This window comes from Erythrolamprus reginae, chromosome 10, assembly GCF_031021105.1.
Source record: "Erythrolamprus reginae isolate rEryReg1 chromosome 10, rEryReg1.hap1, whole genome shotgun sequence".
In the NCBI taxonomy this organism is placed as follows: Eukaryota; Metazoa; Chordata; class Lepidosauria; order Squamata; family Dipsadidae; genus Erythrolamprus; species Erythrolamprus reginae.
The window spans coordinates 45,594,655-45,614,664 of record NC_091959.1 but is presented as its reverse complement, the minus strand read 5'-3'; the positions used below and the strand labels follow the sequence as shown (position 1 = coordinate 45,614,664).

General features: G+C 45.4%; 1 protein-coding gene across 1 annotated transcript in view; it reads right to left on the bottom strand.

Annotated features, from left to right (window-relative positions):
- Positions 1 to 14,447, bottom strand: part of CIT (citron rho-interacting serine/threonine kinase) — a 157,267-nt gene extending 142,820 nt beyond the window's left edge. The window contains 5 exon segments of the mRNA XM_070763102.1: positions 5,159 to 5,257; positions 6,792 to 6,967; positions 7,785 to 7,926; positions 8,702 to 8,834; positions 14,342 to 14,447. Coding sequence (XP_070619203.1) covers positions 5,159 to 5,257; positions 6,792 to 6,967; positions 7,785 to 7,926; positions 8,702 to 8,797 — 513 coding nt within the window. The 5' untranslated portion in view covers positions 8,798 to 8,834; positions 14,342 to 14,447.
- Positions 14,448 to 20,010: the final 5,563 nt, after the last annotated feature.

Sequence of the window (20,010 nt, the reverse complement as noted above, 5' to 3'; positions counted from 1 at the left end):
GTGAAGTAGTTGCATGAAAGACAACGCAGCCTCTTGAAAATTGAAAAGTGCTTCCTGCGTTTTTATCACATATTCTGTCCCTTGAGGAATCGACCTGCCTTTGGAGTTATGCTTGCTTTGGGTCTATTACTTGGAACATAGAAACATAGAAGACTGACAGCAGAAAAAGACCTCATGGTCCATCTAGTCTGCCCTTATACTATTTCCTGTATTTTATCTTACAATGGATATATGTTTATCCCAGGCATGTTTAAATTCAGTTACTGTGGATTTATCTACCACGTCTGCTGGAAGTTTTTTCCAAGCATCTACTACTCTTTCAGTAAAATAATATTTTCTCATGTTGCTTTTGATCTTTCCCCCAACTAACTTCAGATTGTGTCCCCTTGTTCTTGTGCTCAGTTTCCTATTGAAAACACTTCCCTCCTGGACCTTATTTAACCCTTTAACATATTTAAATGTTTTCATCATGTTCCCCCTTTTCCTTCTGTCCTCCAGACTATAAAAATTGAGTTAATTAAATCTCTCCTGATACGTTTTATGCTTAAGACCTTCCACCATTCTTGTAGCCCATCTTTGGACCCGTTCAATTTTGTCAATACCTTTTTGTAGGTGAGGTCTCCAGAACTGAACACAGTATTCCAAATGTGGTCTCACCAGCGCTCTATACAAGGGGATCACAATCTCCCTCTTCCTGCTTGTGATACCTCTAGCTATGCAGCCAAGCATCCGACTTGCTTTTCCTACTACCCGACCACACTGCTCACCCATTTTGAGACTGTCAGAAATCACTACCCCTAAATCCTTCTCTTCTGAAGTTTTTGCTAACACAGAACTGCCAATGCAATACTCAGATTGAAGAGTCCTTTTCCCCAAGTGCATTACAGTGATCCCCCGATCATTGCGAGGGTTCCGTTCCGATGGTGTTTTTACTTCCGCAGCGCTAGCGAGGAGCCGAAGATTGGGGTTCCTGGGAAGGGGACTCAGCTGGGAAGCGGCGCTGGGGTTTCCCCACCGCCCACGCAAACTCCTCGCTGCCGCTCGCCCGCCCTTCGCCCGCCCATGCCGCTCGCTCGCGCCGCTTCCCAGCTGAGTCCTGAAGCCAATTCGCTTCAGGACTCAGCTGGAAAGTGGCGAGAATAAACAGCGGGGGCGGGCGAAGGGCGGGCGAGCGGCGGGGCGAGCGGGCAGGCAGGCGGCGGACAAGCCGTTCGCTCGCGCCGCTCGCTCGCGCGCGCTTCCCAGCTGAGTCCTGAAGCCAATTCGCTTCAGGACTCAGCTGGGAAGCGGCGAGAATGAACGGCGTGGGCGGGCGAAGGGCGGGCGAGCGGCGGGGCGCGCGGGCAGGCAGGCGGCGGACAAGCCGTTCGCTCGCGCCGCTCGCTCGCGCCGCTTCCCAGCTGAGTCCTGAAGCCAATTCGCTTCAGGACTCAGCTGGGAAGCGGTGCGAGCGAACGGCGTGGGCGGGCGAAGGGCGGGCGAGCGGCAGCGAGGAGTTTGCGTGGGCGGTGGGGAAACTCCTTGCTGATGCCCGCCGCTCGCCCTCCCGCCAGCAAGAGGGGGAAGACCCAGGGAAGCCGCCCAGCAGCTGATCTGCCCGGCGCCATCTACGCATGCGTGCCCATAGAAAAAAAAGCGCGCATGCGCAGATGGTGTTTTTACTTCCGGGTTGAAAAATCGCCATATAGCCGTTTCGCAATGATCGGGATCGCAATACCCGGGGGATCACTGTATTTTACATTTGGAAACATTAAACTGCAGTTTGCATTGCTTTGACCATTTATCAAGTAAAGCTAAACCATTTACCATATTACAGACCCCTCCAGGAATATCAACCCTATTGCACACTTTAGAGTCATCAGCAAATAGGCAGACCTTCCCTACCAAACACATACATACGTGTACACACCCACCCACAAATTTGACTCAACAAAAATGAAAGCCAAACTATCTGCTTTGCGGCTCAGCGTTTTCGAACACACCCGGACGCAATCGATTCAATATCCATCACGATTCAGGAAAAGGTGGGTTCATCAATGTCAAAGTTCTAAGTTTTTAATACAGATGAAAATTGTGGGGGTCTTTTTAAACATTGGAAAGGCCTCGAACACTCTCGCCCAGCGCTTCCCCAGACAAAAAATTCCACACTGCCAGTAAAGATCTAAGTATTGCCCACAAGATCATATGCTGCAACGTCCTGCCTGTTGGCGACTACTTCAGCTTCAACCAGAACAACACAAGAGCACACAACAGATTTAAACTTAATATTAACCACTCCAAACTTGAATGTAAAAAATATGACTTCAGTAACCGAGTTGTCAAAGCATGGAACTCATTACCGGACTCCAGAGTGTCATCCCCAAAGCCCCAACACTTTACCCTTAGATTATCTACGGTTGACCTATCCAGATTCCTAAGCGGTCAGTAAGGGCGAGTACAAGTGCACTAGAGTGCCTTCCGTCCCCTGTCCAATTGCTCTCCTATATCTCCTATACCTTTCTTCTATTCCTATATCTCTTCTTCTATTCTTTCATTGATATGTTCTATTACTATACCTTCTTTTCTATTATTTCTTAGATATATTATCTCCTCTATAACCTTCATCGTGTATTTTACTATGTGTACATAGATATATACCCACTAAAACCCTCATTGTGTATTGGACAAAATAAATAAATAAATAAATAAATAAATAAATAAATAAAATAAATAAATAAATAAATAAAATAAATAAATAAATAAATACACACACAAAAACGCAAAAGTTTGATTCTGCCTGAAGTGATCCTTTCCAGGAATTATTTGTCACCCTCCAGAACCCAGAACTGGTAATTTCATCTATTGTGGTATTGCATTGCATAATAAGAATTTCTATTTATTTCTACTCTCTCCCATTCCCTGTCTGTTTAAGGTTGCAACCTCTGTAAGAAAGGGAAGAATACACACACATACACACACACACCATTGTTATGCTTTTGAGGCTGTTTTGGCTCTTAGCGACTGCCTGGACAAGTCCCTACAGTTTCCTTGGTAACATTTTCGGAAATGTTTTGCCCTTGCCTGCTACCTCCTACGCGGAGAGAGAGAAGGACTGGCCCAAAGTCACCCAGCTGGGTTTCATGCTTAAGGTGGGACTAGAACTCCCAGGCTCCTGGTGATTGGCTCAAAGTCACCGAGGTGGCTTTCATGCTTAAGGTGGGACTAGAACTCCCAGGCTCCTGGTGACTGGCCCAAATCACCCAGGTGGCTTTGTGCTTAAGGTGGGACTAGAACTCCCAGGCTCCTGGTGATTGGCCCAAAGTCACCCAGATGGATTTCATGCTTAAGGTGGGACTAGAACTCCTAGGCTCCTGGTGATTGACCCAAAGTCACCCAGCTGGGTTTCATGCTTAAGGTGGGACTAGAACTCCCAGGCTCCTGGTGATTGGCCCCAAATCACCCAGGTGCCATTTGTGCCTAAGGCAGGACTAGAACTCCCAGTCTCCTGGTGATTGACCCAAAGTCACCCAAGCAGCTTTCATGCCTAAGGCGGGACTAGAACTCCCAGGCTCTTGCTGATTGGCCCAAAGTCACCCAAGCAGCTTTCATGCCTAAGGCGGGACTAGAACTCCCAGACTCTTGCTAATTGGTCCAAATCACCAAGGTGGCTTTCGTGCCTAAGGCAGGACTAGAACTCCCAGGCTCTTGCTGATTGGCCCAAAGTCCCCCAGGCTAACCCACGACTAACTAAACCCAACTGCGTTGGTTCACTTAACAATCTTAGCAAGAAGTCGTAAAATGAGGCAAACTTGCTTAACAAATGTCGTCGTCGTCCCCCCTTTAGCAACATAAATTATAAGCTCAATTGAGATCCTACACCGAACCTTAGACCTTGTACTTTTAAAGTGTTGTTTAACTCAATGCTACCGGGATGCCGTCATTAATTTACACAGGGCCATTCATTGGGCAGGGGAGAAAGGCTGTACGTTTTCCCAAGGCAGGCCGGAAGGATTTCAAACAGCCCCCTTTTTTAAAAAAAAAGCCATCACGTAAAAATATTTAAAAGATGGACAGATTTGAAATGTGCAGATTATCCGCTCTTCAAGCTCCGTAAACTCTCACTTTCACTTTCATATCTATCCTAATTTCCCCTCTAAAAACCACTCAGCACAGCACAACGTCACTCGGAAAAAGCTCTGGCTGCATAGCTAGAGGTATCACAAGCAGGAAGAGGGAGATTGTGATCCCGCTATATAGAGCGCTGGTGAGACCCCATTTGGAATACTGTGTCCAGTTCTGGAGGCCTCACCTACAAAAAGATATTGACAAAATTGAACGGGTCCAAAGACGGGCTACAAGAATGGTGGAAGGTCTTAAGCATAAAACCTATCAAGGGGAAGAGCCTTCTCTGTGGCGGCCCCGGCCCTCTGGAACCAACTCCCCCCCAGAGATTAGAATTGCCCCCACCCTCCTTGCCTTTCGTAAGCTACTTAAAACCCACCTCTGCCGCCAGGCATGGGGGAATTAAGATTTCTTCCCCCCTTAGGCCGTTACAATGGTATGCATGGTGTGTTTGTATGTGTGTTTGGTTTTGTATATTAAGGGGTTTTAATTTGCTTTTAGTATTGGATTATTATTGTATACTGTCCATGACTGCTGTTAGCCGCCCCGAGTTTTCGGAGAGGGGCGGCATATAAATCCAATAAAACTTGAAACTATCAGGAAAGACTTCATGAACTCAATCTGTATAGTCTGGAGGACAGAAGGGAAAGGGGGGACATGATTGAAACATTTAAATATGTTAAAGGGTTAAATAAGGTCCAGGAGGGAAGTGTTTTTAATAGGAAAGTGAACACAAGAACAAGGGGACACAATCTGAACTTAGTTGGGGGAAAGATCAAAAGCAACATGAGAAAATATTATTTTACTGAAAGAGTAGTAGATCCTTGGAACAAACTTCCAGCAGACGTGGTTGGTAAACCCACAGGAACTGAATGTAAACATGCCTGGGATAAACATAGATCCATCCTAAGATAAAATACAGGAAATAGTATAAGGGCAGACTAGTTGGACCATGAGGTCTTTTTCTGCCATCAGTCTTCTATGTTTCTAAAACACGCCAACGACATGCCTAAAACCCTACAAAGCCACCGCGAGTTTGGGCAAACGCAAAGCTTACCAAGTAGAGATTCTTTTTATCTTGGAATGCGTAGTGCAAGCGTGGAATCCAAGGACTGGCATTCTGGGATAATATATTTCTCTCTTCCTCAAAGAATACCTAAACAATTTTTTTTAAAGGACAAAATCATTAAATTCATGAAAGGACGAGGGGAGGTGGGATGGGGAGAAACGCAGGTACAGGGCACGGTCCCAAAGTAATGCAATTATTTTTTAAAAAAAGTAATTTATTGAACAGATTTGCACAAACACTTAAAATTCTTCAAAGTACTGTCCTTGGGCCTCTACACATTTTTTCCAGCGACTCTGCCATGATCGGTACACGCCCTGGAAGGCATCTTCGGGGACCTCTCGCAAGGTCTTCGCCACGGCTGATTGGATCTCTTCTCTGGACGAAAAAACGCGCCTTGCCGCAAAACGCTCTGAGTCCGCGACTTCCTGGCCAAACACCAGGTGCCAACACTGCCCCACCCCACCCCTATAGTCCTGATGTCGCCCAAGCACACCTCTTTTTGTTCCCAGCCCTGAAAGGAACCCATTTTTCGTCCATAGACGAGATCCAAGTAGCCGTGACGAAGACCTTGTGAGAGGTCTCCGAAGACGCCTTCCAGGGCGCGTACTGGTCACGGCAGAGCCACTGCAAAAAATGTGTAGAGGCCCAAGGACAGTACTTTGAAGAATTTTAAGTATTTGTGCAAATCTGTTCAATAAATTACTTTTTTAAAAAAATAATTGCATTACTTTGGGAACGCACCCTGTATAATTTTGAATTTTGGGGTTGCATCAGAAAAAGTTGTGCAGCTCATAAGCTAGAGATGATTTAAGGCTAATATTACATTTAAAGAATTGTCTATTTTCCAACATTCTTTCCAATATAAGTTTTTTATTTTCTCCAACATAAAATAAAAACGATATGTAATTTCAAACACAACATCCATGCTTATTATCAAACATATACAAATTTATTCTTTCTTTTTTTCTCATAGTCATTCAATGGAGGCTCTTGTATCTCTTTCTTCCTCTAAAAGGACTCTACAAACTTATAATATCTTATATAATCTCAGACCTCTTAAAATATACCATTCCTCCGTCCAATATTAAAACATTACAGTAACGTATGCATTAATCACTTCTCATTAATTTCACATCTTAATTTAATCTTACATATCTATTAAACTGATGATTCCAATAACTAATTATCTTATAATGCATAATAGATTATATATAAAAATATATAAATTGTTCAACTGATTCAAAACAAAGTTTCTAGCTCCTACAAAATAAGAGGCAAACATTGGAGAGTTAGCCACTAACGTAGCCAAATGTACCCAGCTCCTAATGAAAAGTTTTGTCCATTTTGCAAGGGTTTGGAAACACAAAAGACACACAAAAAACTTGGGGAGGTTTAGGCTGCAATGACAAAATGCAACTTTTGCCAGAGGGTCGCAGCCGATTTCCGCTTCAATCCTCCCTTGTGTCCTGGAAGGACAGAATAGATTAAATAGGACATTTCATATCAAGCCTGTCCATATTTCTGACAGGCACCAAGGACTGGATTTGCAAATTTCCTGCAACAGCTATTAAAACCGCTGCAGCGAGAAAATTCTCCCACTACCAAACAGCGGCGCCCATACCTGTTCTTTCGCCAGGAGTGTGTCTTTGCACATCACCTTCATGGCGTAAATGTCACCGGTTGCCTTCTCTTTCACCATCAGGACTTCAGCAAAACGACCACATCCTATCCGAGTCCGGATTTCAAAATCTTTCAGGCTGGGTTGAAGTTCCCGGAACTCCGTGATCGAATCTGAATCTGCAGAGGATCGGGAAGGCAGCGGAAAGGGGGGAAAGGAGCAAGCCAACCCATTAGTACAGTGGCACTTCTACTTACGAACTTAATTCGTTCCGTGACCAGGTTCTTAAGTGGAAAAGTTTGTAAGAAGAAGCAATTTTTCCCATAGGAATCAATGTAAAAGCAAATGATGCATGTGATTGGGGAAACCACAGGGAGGGTGGAGGCCCCGTTTTCTCCCAGGAGATTCCTAGATAGGCCTCATGGAGGCTTCTCCCCGCCTTTTCTGGCCCTGTTTCCTCCAAGGAGATTCCTAGAGAGGCCCCACAGAGGCTTCTCCCCGCCTTTTCCACCCGTTTCCTCCCAGGAGATTCCTAGAGAGGCCCCATGGAGGCTTCTCCCTGCCTTTTCCAGCCCTGTTTTCTCCCAGGAGATTCCTAGAGAGGCACCATGGAGGCTTCTCCACGCCGTTTCCGGCCCTGTTTCCTCCCAGGAGATTCCTAGTGAGGCCCCACGGAGGCTTCTCCCCGCTTTTTCTGGCCCTGTTTTCTCCCAGGAGATTCCTAGAGAGGCCCCATGGAGGCTTCTCCCTGCCTTTTCCAGCCCTGTTTAGGAGATTCCTAGAGAGGCCCCACGGAGACTTCTCCCCGCCTTTTCCGGCCCTGTTTCCTCCCAGGAGATTCCGAGAGAGAGGCCCCATGAAAACCAGCTGGCTAACACGCGCATGCACACTGGAGCTAACGTAGGGCATGCCCTCCGACGTGGCTCCGCACGCCACCTGTGACACGCGTGTCCTAGGTTCGCCATCAGTGCTTAAGAGGAAGTGAACGTGACATACGCTTCTTTAAAAAACTGCCCGCGTGTTTTGTTTCCCTCAGCAGAGGACTTCTGCCTTCCTCATACAGCACCATAAGGGCGTCCAGAATGCCTTCTCTTGAGAACGGAGACATCTGCTGTTGTGTCAGAGACGGGAACTTCCCCTGAAAACAAAGTCAGCTCTCAGTGAAACAAGAACAGAAGAGTCGTGTTTATACACAACTAGTAGTGGCTGGATACCGTGCTTCAATACAAAACGACAGCTGAAGCTTGAAAGTTAATGGGGCTTGATACATTGACACTTAAAAGCCTGAAAATTTATGTAGAACGGAAAGCATCAGAGCATGTTAATATAAGGCAACTGGCTGTTGGAACAGAGTTCTTTTCAGGTGGGGAGGGGGAGTAGAATGTCTAAACTCTCAGCCCACAGGCCGGATGAGTCACCCCTGGCCATGCCCACACCCAGTTAAGTTTAGGGGTAGCATCAGTTTGTGTTAATATAAGGCAACTGGCAGTTGGAACAGAGTTCTTTTCAGGTGGGGAGGGGGAGTAGAATGTCTAAACTCTCAGCCCACAGGCCGGATGAGTCACCCCTGGCCATGCCCACACCCAGTTAAGTTTAGGGGTAGCATCAGTTTGTGTTAATATAAAGCAACTGGCAGTTGGAACAGAGTTCTTTTCAGGTGGGGAGGGGGAGTAGAATGTATAAACTCCCAAGCCACAGACCGGATGAGTCACCACACATGCCATAGGTTCGCCATCACGGGCCCATAGGTTAATAAAACAAAAAGGGAATTATGTTCAAGCTAGAGGTAGTCGGAAAGACATTCCTGACAGTATTAACTTGTCAGCCAACAGAACAGCCTGCCACATGAAGTGGTTAGTTGGGCTCAAACAGGGCAGATCGGATAGGAAAACAAATTCCCCAGTGAAGCTTACCTGGAGAAGCAGGTTAAGTCGAGAAGCCCGGCTGGCAATAGATTCCATCGTGCCCAGTTCTGCTGGATGGGGTGTCGCATATTTAAATTTTAGCATCGTTATCAGCAAAAAAACAGCCCCACTAAGGTAGAACCTGTAGTACAAAATCTCTCGTTAGAAGAATGAACAACAACAAAAAGAAGATATAAGAACTTTGGCTCTTTTAGTTTTGGAAATCTTCTCATATTCCACTTTTAAATCGTTTTAAAAGCAGTCTGCGCTAATAGTTGTTCTGTCGGGCTCTCTGGTAGAATCCTCCCGAAAATTCACAGGTACAAATTTCAGATACACACACGTTTGAAAATTCAAAACAATGTTCTTTATAACAAAAATTCACTTAAACGAAGCCCTCTTTTTGTATAGCAAAGAGCACTCGTCTCCAAACAAACTGGTAATTTGTACAAGTCCCTTATCAGTTCTGAGATACTTAGCTTGCAGCTGTGAAGCAATTCACAGTCCTTCTTCTTTCACAAAGTGACACACACTTTGCTCTGGTTTAGTTTCAAAGCGGGGAAAAATCAGCACACAAAGGTGGAAGTCAGCAAGGCAGGCACGAAACACAAGGATCAGATAATCCTCAATGGCCAAACCCACAGACTGCTCTTTATAGCAGCCTCACTAATGACCACAGCCCCACCCAACCACAGGTGGCCTCATTTTCTTTGATAATAATCTCTCAGTTGTTGCTGCCTATGCATCGCTCTCTGCATGCGTGGCTGTATCATTAACTCTTGTTCTGAATCCAAGGAGGAGCTAGAGAATTGATCTCCTTCTGAGCTGTCTGCCCCACTCTCCTCCTCCCTGTCACTCATGTCTTCTTGGTCAGAGGAGCCTTCATCAGCAGATTCCACCGGGAGCAAAACAGGCCTGCGGCATGTGGATGTCTCCCCCACATCCACAGTCCTTGGGGCAGGAGCTGGGCCAGAGCTAACCACAACAATAGTTAAGGCACCAAGGTAGTGTCTTAGGTGAGTTCTACCTCCGGGGATTGTTGTATGTGTTCACCTTGAGTTATTTATAAAAATCATGAAGGCAGATTTTTTTTTTTTTTAAAGAACTAAAAAGCAACTCAGCCGGCGTACGCTGAAAATAAAGATTTCATAAGCGATATTCTTTAATTAATAGGCAAGGACTCCAAGGAACCTTATTATTGAATATATCAGTTTATAACCGCTCCTCCCAGGCCCGTGGGGCAACCAGCAATCCAACGGCAATGCACAATCGCTAGAATAATTTTCCTCCCAGCTCAAAGAAGAAAGACATCCCTCCGTTGTCAGGGACGAATGCGATTCTTGCTTCCACGGTTTGACAACCAGGAGGGACATAAAAGTTATTAAACCCTGACTTCAAAGCACAGATGGGATTCCTGGCCCCATTCTTTGGGTCCCTCAGGTCTGGCGGATCAGCCATTAGCAAGATGTCAGAAAGAGAGAGAAGGGGGGAAAATGATTATTTGGAGGCTGCCATTAGCAAAGCTAGGAGGGTGCATTGTGGTGGCAGTCAAGCTCCCCAATATTTTTCCCTGATGGGATGAAGATGATGCCTTTCTCTTTGTCCAAGGGAGATGGGAGGTTATGGGCCTCCTGCACCATCCAGAATAGAATAGAGGTGGGGATGACAGAATACAGTAGAGTAGAGTAGAATAGAAAATGGAATGAAGAATAGAATAGTAGAGGGAGGAGGAGGAATAATAGGAGGAGGAGAGAACAGAGTAGAATAGAATAAAATAAAATAGAATAGAATAGAGAAGGAATAGAGTAGAAGAGAACAGAGCAGAAAATGGAATGAAGAATAGAATTAATGGAATGGAATGGAATAGAAAATGGAATGAAGAATATAATAATAATAATAATAATAATAATAATAATAATAATAATAATAATAATAATTTATTAGATTTGTATGCCGCCCCTCTCCGAAGACTCAGGGCGGCTCACAACAACGATAAAAACAATATTATGCTGGCACAAATCTAATATTAAAAAAAACAAACTAAAAACCCTATCATAATTAAAAGAAAAACAGCACATACATACCAAACATAAATTATAATAAGCCTGGGGAAAAGGTGTCTCAAATCCCCCATGCCTGGCGGTATAGGTGGGTCTTAAGTAGTTTACGGAAGACAAGAATGAATGGAATAGAATAGAATTGAAAATGGAATGAAGAATAGAATTAATGGAATGGAATGGAATAGAATACAATAGAATTGGAATATGGAATGAAGAATAAAATTAATAGAATAAAGAATGGAATGGAATGGAATAGAAAATGGAATGAAGAATAGAATGAATGGAATAGAATAGAATATTTATCTATTTATTATTATTTATTAATTGGATTTCTATGCCGCCCCTCTCTGAGGACTCGGGGCGGCTCACAACATATAAAATATACAATACATAATATAATCCAATTAACTAATTAAAAATCTAGAACCCCCCCCCCAAGAATAAAATAGAATAGGAATATGGAATGAAGAATAGACCGGACCAGAATATCTTCGGGACCGCCTTCTGCCGCACGAATCCCAGCGACCGGTTAGGTCCCACAGAGTTGGCCTTCTCCGGGTCCCGTCGACTAAACAATGTCGTCTGGTGGGATCCAGGGGAAGAGCCTTCTCTGTGGCGGCTCCGACCCTCTGGAATTAGCTCCCCCCTGAGATTAGGATTGCCCCCACCCTCCTTGCCTTTCGGAAACTCCTTAAAACCCACCTCTGCCGTCAGGCATGGGGGAACTGAAACATCTCCCCCTTGCCCATGTTGTTTTGGTATTAGATTGATTGTATGCGTGTTTTGTTTATTTGTTTTAATACTCTGGGGTTGTTTTTTATGAATTTTAGCTTAAAATTGTCATTAGATTGGTGGGTATTGGATTGTCATTATGTATTGTTTTTGTCTTGCTGTGAGCCGCCCCGAGTTTTCGGAGAGGGGCGGCATATAAATCCAATAAATCTAATCTAATCTAATCTAATGGAATGAAGAATGGAATGGAATAGAATAGAAAATGGAATGAAGAATAGAATGAATGGAATGGAATAGAATAGCAGAATTGGAAGGGGCCCTGAAGATCTTTTAGTCCAGGGGTAGGCAAAGTTGGCTCTTCTATGACATGTGGGCTTCAACTCCCAGAATTCCTGAGCTAGCATGATTGAGTAGAGTAGGATGAAGGGATGGAAAGGGAAGAAAAGAAGGGAAACGAGAAGAAAATAGAGAATAGAGGGAAGGGTAGAGGAGAACAGAAACAAGAAGAAAGTAGAAAAGGAAGGGAAGTCTTCATGGCCAAGTGTGATTGAACACACAATGTGCACAAGCCCTCAGTGTACGCACCACAGCAAAGTCATGGGAAACAAATCTTAATGCAATATGAATCTGTAATATTAACGATATCAGAATGGGGTTTTATTGCCCCTCATATGGCCTGGACTGACTAGGGTGTGCAACTCTACACGGATTTCGACAGGTTGCCGTCTCAACTCACGGTCACAAATGAGCCCAACCTTTAGGTTGCTAAGTGAGACATTTGCTAAGTGCCGTCTTATTAAAACTTTTCCTCCCCTGCAGTTACGTGAATTGTTGCAACGGTTAATAATTAAGTCTGACCTAATAGGGAGTCTCCTGCTTGAGCAAGGGGGCTGCATTAGATTTATTTATTTATTGGATTTGTATGCCGCCCCTCTCCGTAGACTCGGGGCGGCTAACAGTAATAAAAAACATCATATAAATACTAAAACAACTAAAAAACCCTTATTGTAAAACCAAACATCCCTACAAACAAACATAACATGCATAAATTGTAAAGGCCTAGGGGGAAAGAATATCTCAGTTCTCCCATGCCTGACGGCAGAGGTGGGTTTTAAGGAGCTTACGAAAGGCAAGTAGGGTGGGGGCAATTCTAATCTCCGGGGGGAGTTGGTTCCAGAGGGCCGGGGCCACCACAGAGAAGGCTCTTCCCCTGGGTCCCGCCAAACAACATTGTTTTGTTGACGGGACCCCGAGAAGACCCACTCTGTGGGACCTAACCGGTCACTGGGATTCATGCGGCAGAAAGCAGTCTCGTAGATACCCTGGTCCAGTGCCATGAAGGGCTTTAGAGATAATGACCAACACTTTGAATTGTGACCGGAAACTGATCGGCAACCAATGCAGACTGCGGAGTGTTGGTGTGACATGGGCATTTTTGGGAAAGCCCATGATAGCTCTCGCAGCTGCATTCTGCACGATCTGAAGTTTCCGAACACACCTCCAATGTCCCTTCCCACTCTGTTCTTGGGTTTCCCTGCCTTGTTCTGTGGGCTCCTTTGAACTGCACCCTTGAGAACTCAGGTTTTGCATTCTCTACTGTATTCCAGGTTAATTCAATTCATAGAAACATACAAGATTGGCGGCAGAAAAAGACCTCCTGGTCCGTCTAGTCTGCTCTTGTACTATTTCCTGTATTTTATCTTAGGATGGATCTGTTTATTCCAGGCATGTTTAAATTCAGTGACTGTGGATTGACCAACCCTGTCTGCTGGAAGTTTGTTCCAAGCATCTACTACTCTTTCAGTAAAATAATATTTTCTCCTGTTGCTTCTGATCTTTCCCCCAACTGACCTCAGATTGTGCCCCCTTGTTCTTGGGTTCACTTTCCAATTAAAAACACACTTCCCTCCTGAATCTTATTTAACTTTTGATCATATCCCCCCTTTCCCTTCTGTCCTCCAGACTATACAGATTGAGTTCATGAAGTTTTTCCTGATAAGTTTGATGCTTAAGACCTTCTACCATTTTTGTCGCCCATCTTCGGACCTGTTCAATTTTATCCATATCTTTTTGTAGGTGAGGTCTCCAGAACTTTTTATTTTTAATTTTTTTATTAGTTTTGATTACAATATAAGACTCAGAGGTCTCCAGAACTGAACACAGTATTCCAAATGGGGTCTCACCAGCACTCTATACAGCGGGATCACAATCTCCCTCTCCCTGCTTGTTATACCTCTAGCTATGCAGCCAAGCATTCTACTCCCTTTCCCTATCACCTGACCGCACTGTTCACCCATTTGGAGACTGTCGGAAATCCCAACCCGTAAATCCTTCCCCACTGAAGTTTTTGCTAACACAGAACTGCCAAAACAATACTCAGATTGAGGATTCCTTTTCCCCAAGTGCATTACTGTATTTTACATTTGGAAATGTTAAACTGTAGTTTCCATTGCTTTGACCACTTATCTAGCAAAGCTAAATCATTTGCCATATTACAGACGCCCCCAGGAGTATCAACCCTATTGCACACATAATGAAAGCAGCTTTTAAAAGACTCCCCCTAAATCAGGGGTAGGCAAAGTTGGCTCTTCTGTGACATGGGGACTTCAACTCCCAGAATTCCTGGGCTAGTATGATTGGCTCAGGAATTCTGGGAGTTGAAGTCCACAAGTCATAGAAGAGCCAACTTTGCCTACCCTCTTCTGAAGTTCATTGCCATCAATAACTTGCATCACTTGGAATTATTCGCAATTCCATTACTGCATTCAATTCAGGGAAAGCAGCACCTCTGAGCATGCGCAGAGCGCCCCTCGGGGCTGAGGACAGCCCCGCGCGCCCCCCCTCAGCGGAGGCTTACTCGCTCCCAGCGCCCAGTTCCCGGTCTCCGCCGCCGTCGTCTCGGGAGCGCGCAAGCCCCGAGCTTCCTTCAGCGACCCGTCCCTCACAGCGACCCGCCGCTACGCTCCCGCCATCGGCATTTGAACGGAAGCCCCGCCCCGACCTTCGCCCCGCCCGGGACTCGCGTCACGCGCGCGCTCCGCCAATCCTCGCCGGGTGTGATGTCACCGAGGGTGGCCGTGCGTGCGTCGCGCGCGTGCCGCTGCCGACGCGCCTCTGGGGCGTGGCCGAGCGTACCCAACGGTCGTGACCGTCCTCGGAGGGGAGGGGCAGGGAGGGGGAGGTCACGTGTCCTGCGAGAGTGGTGCGTTCGCACGACGCGCGTTGCGTGTTCGGCTGCATTTCGCGGCCCCCCCCTGAGGTGGTCTTGAAGGTCATTTAGTCCGACCCCTGCTGATAATGTTTTATCATTATTATTTAGAACTAATAAATGAATATAAACAATTAATATTTATTATTATTATTTGGAACTAATAAATGAATAATATAAACAAGTGCTATTATTATTATTATTTAGAACTTATAAATGAATAATATAAACGTTGTTATCATTATTATTTAGAACTAATAAATGAATATAAACAATATTTATTATTGTTTGGAACTAATAAATGAATAAAATAAACAAGTGATATTATTTAGAACTAATAAATCAATATAAACAATTAATATTTATTATTATTATTTGCAACTAATAAATGAATAATATAAACAAGTGATATTTTAATTATTATTTTTAGAACTTATAAATGAATAATATAAACGTTGTTATTATTATTTAGAACTAATAAATGAATAATATAAACAAGTGATATTTTTATTATTATTTAGAACTTATAAATGAATAATATAAACGTTATTATTTAGAACTAATAAATGAATAATATAAACAATACTTATTATAATTATTTGGATCTACTACTACTACTAATAATAATAATAATTTATTAGATTTGTATGCTGCCCCTCTCCAAAGACTCGGGGCAAATAAATGAATTATTATTCATTAATAAATGAACAAATATTTATTATTGCTAGTTGCCTGTCTCACCACCAGATGACTCTGGCCGGCTTACAATGTTAAAAAGAATTTTAAAAATTCTGGCTCCTTGGAACGTAGTTTGTACAATCCGACCAATCAGGCATTTGCGGTGGGGGCGTCCCTCTGGGCTCCCTGCCAATCGGCTTCAAGTTCTGTTGGGAGAGTTGGCACTAGACTTATGGTTGGAGGCCACCGCAACATGAGGGACTGTATTAAGGGGTCGCGGGGTTGAGAAGTACTGCTCGGGGGGGAGGGAAACACTTCTGGACTCCAAGCTAGTAGCGCACTTCGCTCCTCCACCCCTAGCTGTCTGCTTGCTCGCCTACAAGTTGGGGCACCAGGGCTAGGCAAAGTTGGCTCTTCTATGACTTGTGGACTTGTGCATTGGCTGCCGATCAGTTTCCGGTCACAATTCAAAGTGTTGGTCATGACCTTTAAAGCCCTACATGGCATTGGACCAGATTACCTCCGGAACCGCCTGCTACCGCACGAATCCCAGCGACCGGTAAGGTCCCACAGAGTTGGCCTTCTCCGGGTCCCGTCGACTAAACAATGTCGTTTGGCGGGCCCCAGGGGAAGAGCCTTCTCTGTGGCGGCCCCGGCCCTATGGAACCAACTCCCCCCGGAGATTAGAACCGCCCCCACCCTCCCTGTCTTTCGCAAACTACTCAAGACTCACTTATGCCGCCAGGCATGGGGGAGTTAAGATATTCCTTCCCCCTAGGCCATTACAAGTGATGCATGGTATGTTTGTGTGTATGTTTGGTTTTACAATAAGGGTTTTTAGTTGTTTTATTAATTGGATTGTTACATGTTGTTTTTTATCATTGTTGTTAGCCACCCCGAGTCTACGGAGAGGGGTGGCATACAAATCCAATAGATAGATAGATAGATAGATGGATGGATGGATGGATGGATAGAAAGAAAGAGATAGATAGATAGATAGATAGATAGATAGATAGATAGATAGATAGATAGAAAGATAGATAGATAGATAGATAGATAGATAGATAGATAGATAGATTAGATAGATAGATTGATAAGATAGATAGATAGATAGATAGAAAGAAAGATAGAGATAGATAGATAGATAGATAGATAGATAGGAAGATAGATAGATAGATAGATAGATAGATAGATAGATAGATAGATAGATAGATAGATAGATAGATAGGATGATAGATAGATAGATAGATAGATAAACAAACAAACTTCAACTCCAAGAATTCCTGAACCAATCATGCTAGCTCAGGAATCCTGGGAGTTGAAGTCCACATGTCATAGAAGAGCCAACTCTAGGGGGGAAAAGCATTTCTGGGACTCTAATCTAGTAGCGCACTTCACTCCTCCACCCCTAGCTGTCTGCTTACTCGCCTACAAGCTGGGCTATATCACCTCTGTGTCTCAGGTGCTTTATGATGTCACAAGAGCTGGACACCTCCCTCACCTGGTCCAAGCATCCCAGGTGGGACCAGAAGAGCATGGGAAGCTGAAGAGACTGGCACAACCCGTCTTGCAGTCTCGCAGAATCATGGCCAACCTTCCACGCCAAGAGTGCCCCAACACCGAATACACGGTCCCGGTGACTATGATGACCACGGACATCGACTGGATGCATTGCCCGGCCGGCCTTTGCAAAGTCAACTTGTTCGACGACAAAGTCCAAACCGACAAGAAGCGGAAGCTGGTTTGTTTCGTCGACGTCTCCAGCTTGAACGCCAAGAACCTGAACCAGGATGCTCTTTCCGCTTCCGGGAAGCTCGGGGGCGTCGAGGCTCCGGGCGGGATCGATCTGGGCGAGAGGGAGATCGTGGTCATCCGAGACGAGAAGAAAGGGTTATCCAACACCGAAGGGGCCGTGTGCTTCTTCAGGCAAAGCTCCTGCGAGAAAGGAAACGTCACCAATTGGCTCAACAGGGACCTCCAGAAATACGCCGTCGGGTTCCAGCATGCTCTCAACCCTACGAAAGCGCCCGTGAAAAGCCTGCCTTGCGAGGTGGGACAGAGGGCGCTTCAGAACGGGCCGGTTCCTTTCGGCTGTTCTGGCGCCTAAAAAAAAAGCCCCCAGAAGACGCGGGACTCAACGCCGTCTAAGAGAAGTTGCATCTTTGGACCTTCAGAAGACAAGCAAAAGAGATCAAAGAAGAACGACAATAAATTTTTTTTGTAAATGAACGATGGAGTGAGGCTGTCGTTATTATCAGTGTTAGACGAGCCGTGGGGGGCGCAGTGGTCAGAATGCGGTACTGCAGGATAATTCTGACGGCTGACGGCAGTTTGATCCTGATGGGCTCAAGGTTAACTCAGCCTTCCTTCCTTCCTTCCTTCCTTCCTTCCTTCCTTCCTTCCTTCCTTCCTTCCTTCCTTACTTACTTACTTACTTACTTACTTACTTATGGTTAGAATGCAGTACTGCAGGCTAACTCACTGCCACCAGTTCGATACTGACGGCTCAAGGTTAACTCAGCCTTCCTTCCTTCCTTCCTTCCTTCCTTCCTTCCTTCCTAAATTCCTAAATTCCTTCCTTCCTAAATTCCTTCCTTCCTTCCAAAATGCCTTCCTTCCTTCCTTCCTTCCTTCCTTCCTTCCTTCCTTCCTTCCTTCCTTCCAAAATTCATTCCAAAATTCCTTCCTTCCAAAATTCCTTCCAAAATTCCTTCCTTCCTTCCTTCCTTCCTTCCTTCCTTCCTTCCTTCCTTCCTTCCTTCCTTCCTTCCTTCCTTCCTTCCTGAATTAATTCCTTCCTTCCTGAATTAATTCCTTCCAGAATTCCCGCCTTCCTTCCTTTCTTCCTGTAGTCTGCCTGTAATCTCCTTTTCAGTTCGGGAGCAAATGCTCTACTGCTAAAAACTCGAGCAAAACCAGAACCCCAAATTTATTGTGTTTTATTCCGAATTCAAGCTTTTTGGTTCTGTGTGTGTGTGTTGGCTTCCCTCCTCCCCTCAAGTCGCTGCACTCGTTTCTATCTTTGGAAAGACTTGGCAATGGCCTCCCACGCCTTATTTTATTCGCCTTCCCCAAATTAGTAATTATGTGCCATCAGTTGGCTTTGTCAGACTTGGCCCTGAAATAATCTTTTATTTTTAATATGTTTCTGCAAAAAAAGAAGAAGAAAGAAATACATTCTTGGTCTGTGCCTCTCTCGTGTCACCCATTGTTCGTCTGGCTGACATTTGCTTAGAGCCTCTCGTTGCGGGAATGTATATTTGGAGGGTTTTTGAAGAGTAATGGAAGCCTGGCAGCAAGTAGAAGCACCAAGAGAAACACGTCATAACAAAAGTCGCACAGTACTTGGGACAGGTGGTATGTCTGGATAACCAAAAAAAAAGTATACAAATATATAGAAGCCATTTTTCCCACAGGCATCAATGTAAAAGCAAATAATGTGTGCGATTGGGGAAACCACAGGGAGGGTGGAGGCCCTGTTTCCTCCCAGGAGATTTCTAGAGAGGCCCCACGGAGACTTCTCCCTGCCTTTTCCGCCCCTGTTTCCTCCCAGGAGATTCCTAGAGGGGCCCCATGGAGGCTTCTCCCTGCCTTTTCCGCCCCTGTTTCCTCCCAGGAGATTCCTAGAGGGGCCCCACGGAGGCTTCTCCCTGCCTTTTCCACCCCTGTTTCCTCCCAGGAGATTCCTAGAGGGGCCCCATGGAGGCTTCTCCATGCCTTTTCTGGCCCCATTTCCTCCCAGGAGATTCCTAGAGAGGCCCCGCGGAGGCTTCTCCCCGTCTTTTCCGGCCCTGTTTTCTCCCAGAAGATTCCTAGAGAGGCCCCACGGAGGCTTTTCCCCGCCTTTTCCGGCCCTGTTTCCTCCCAGGAGATTCCTAGAGAGGTCCCGCGGAGGCTTCTCCCCGTCTTTTCCGGCCCTGTTTCCTCCCAGAAGATTCCTAGAGAGACCCCACGGAGGCTTTTCCCCGCCTTTTCCGGCCCTGTTTCCTTCCAGGAGATTCCTAGAGAGACCCCCACAGAGGCTTCTCCCCGCCTTTTCCGGCCCTGTTTCCTCCTAGGAGATTCCTAGAGAGGCCCCACAGAGGCTTCTCCCTGCCTTTTCCGGCCCTGTTTCCTCCCAGGAAATTCCTAGAGAGGCCCCACGGAGGCTTCACCCCGCCTTTTCCGGCCCTGTTTCCTCCCAGGAGATTCCTAAAGAGGCCCCACGGAGGCTTCTCCCCGCCTTTTCCGGCCCTGTTTCCTCCCAGGAGATTCCTAGAGAGGCCCCACGGAGGCTTCTCCCTGCCTTTTCCAGTTACAGTTTCAGAGGCTCAGATTTGTAAGTGGAAAATGGTTCTTGAGAAGAGGCAAAAAAATCAAACACACAGTTCTTATCTAGAAAAGTTCATAAGTAGAGGCGTTCTTGTCCGTTCTCTGGTCCACAGAGGGCGCTGTGGACCACCTATGGCACACTTGAGCAAGGGGTTGTTCTAGAACAGCGGTAGGCAAAGTTGGCTCTTCTATGACATGTGGACTTCAACTCCCAGAATTCCCAAGCCAATCATGCTAGCTCAGGAATTCTGGGAGTTGAAGTCCACATGTCATAGAAGAGCCAACTTTGCCTACCCCTGGACTAGAAGACCTCCAAGGTCCCTTCCAGC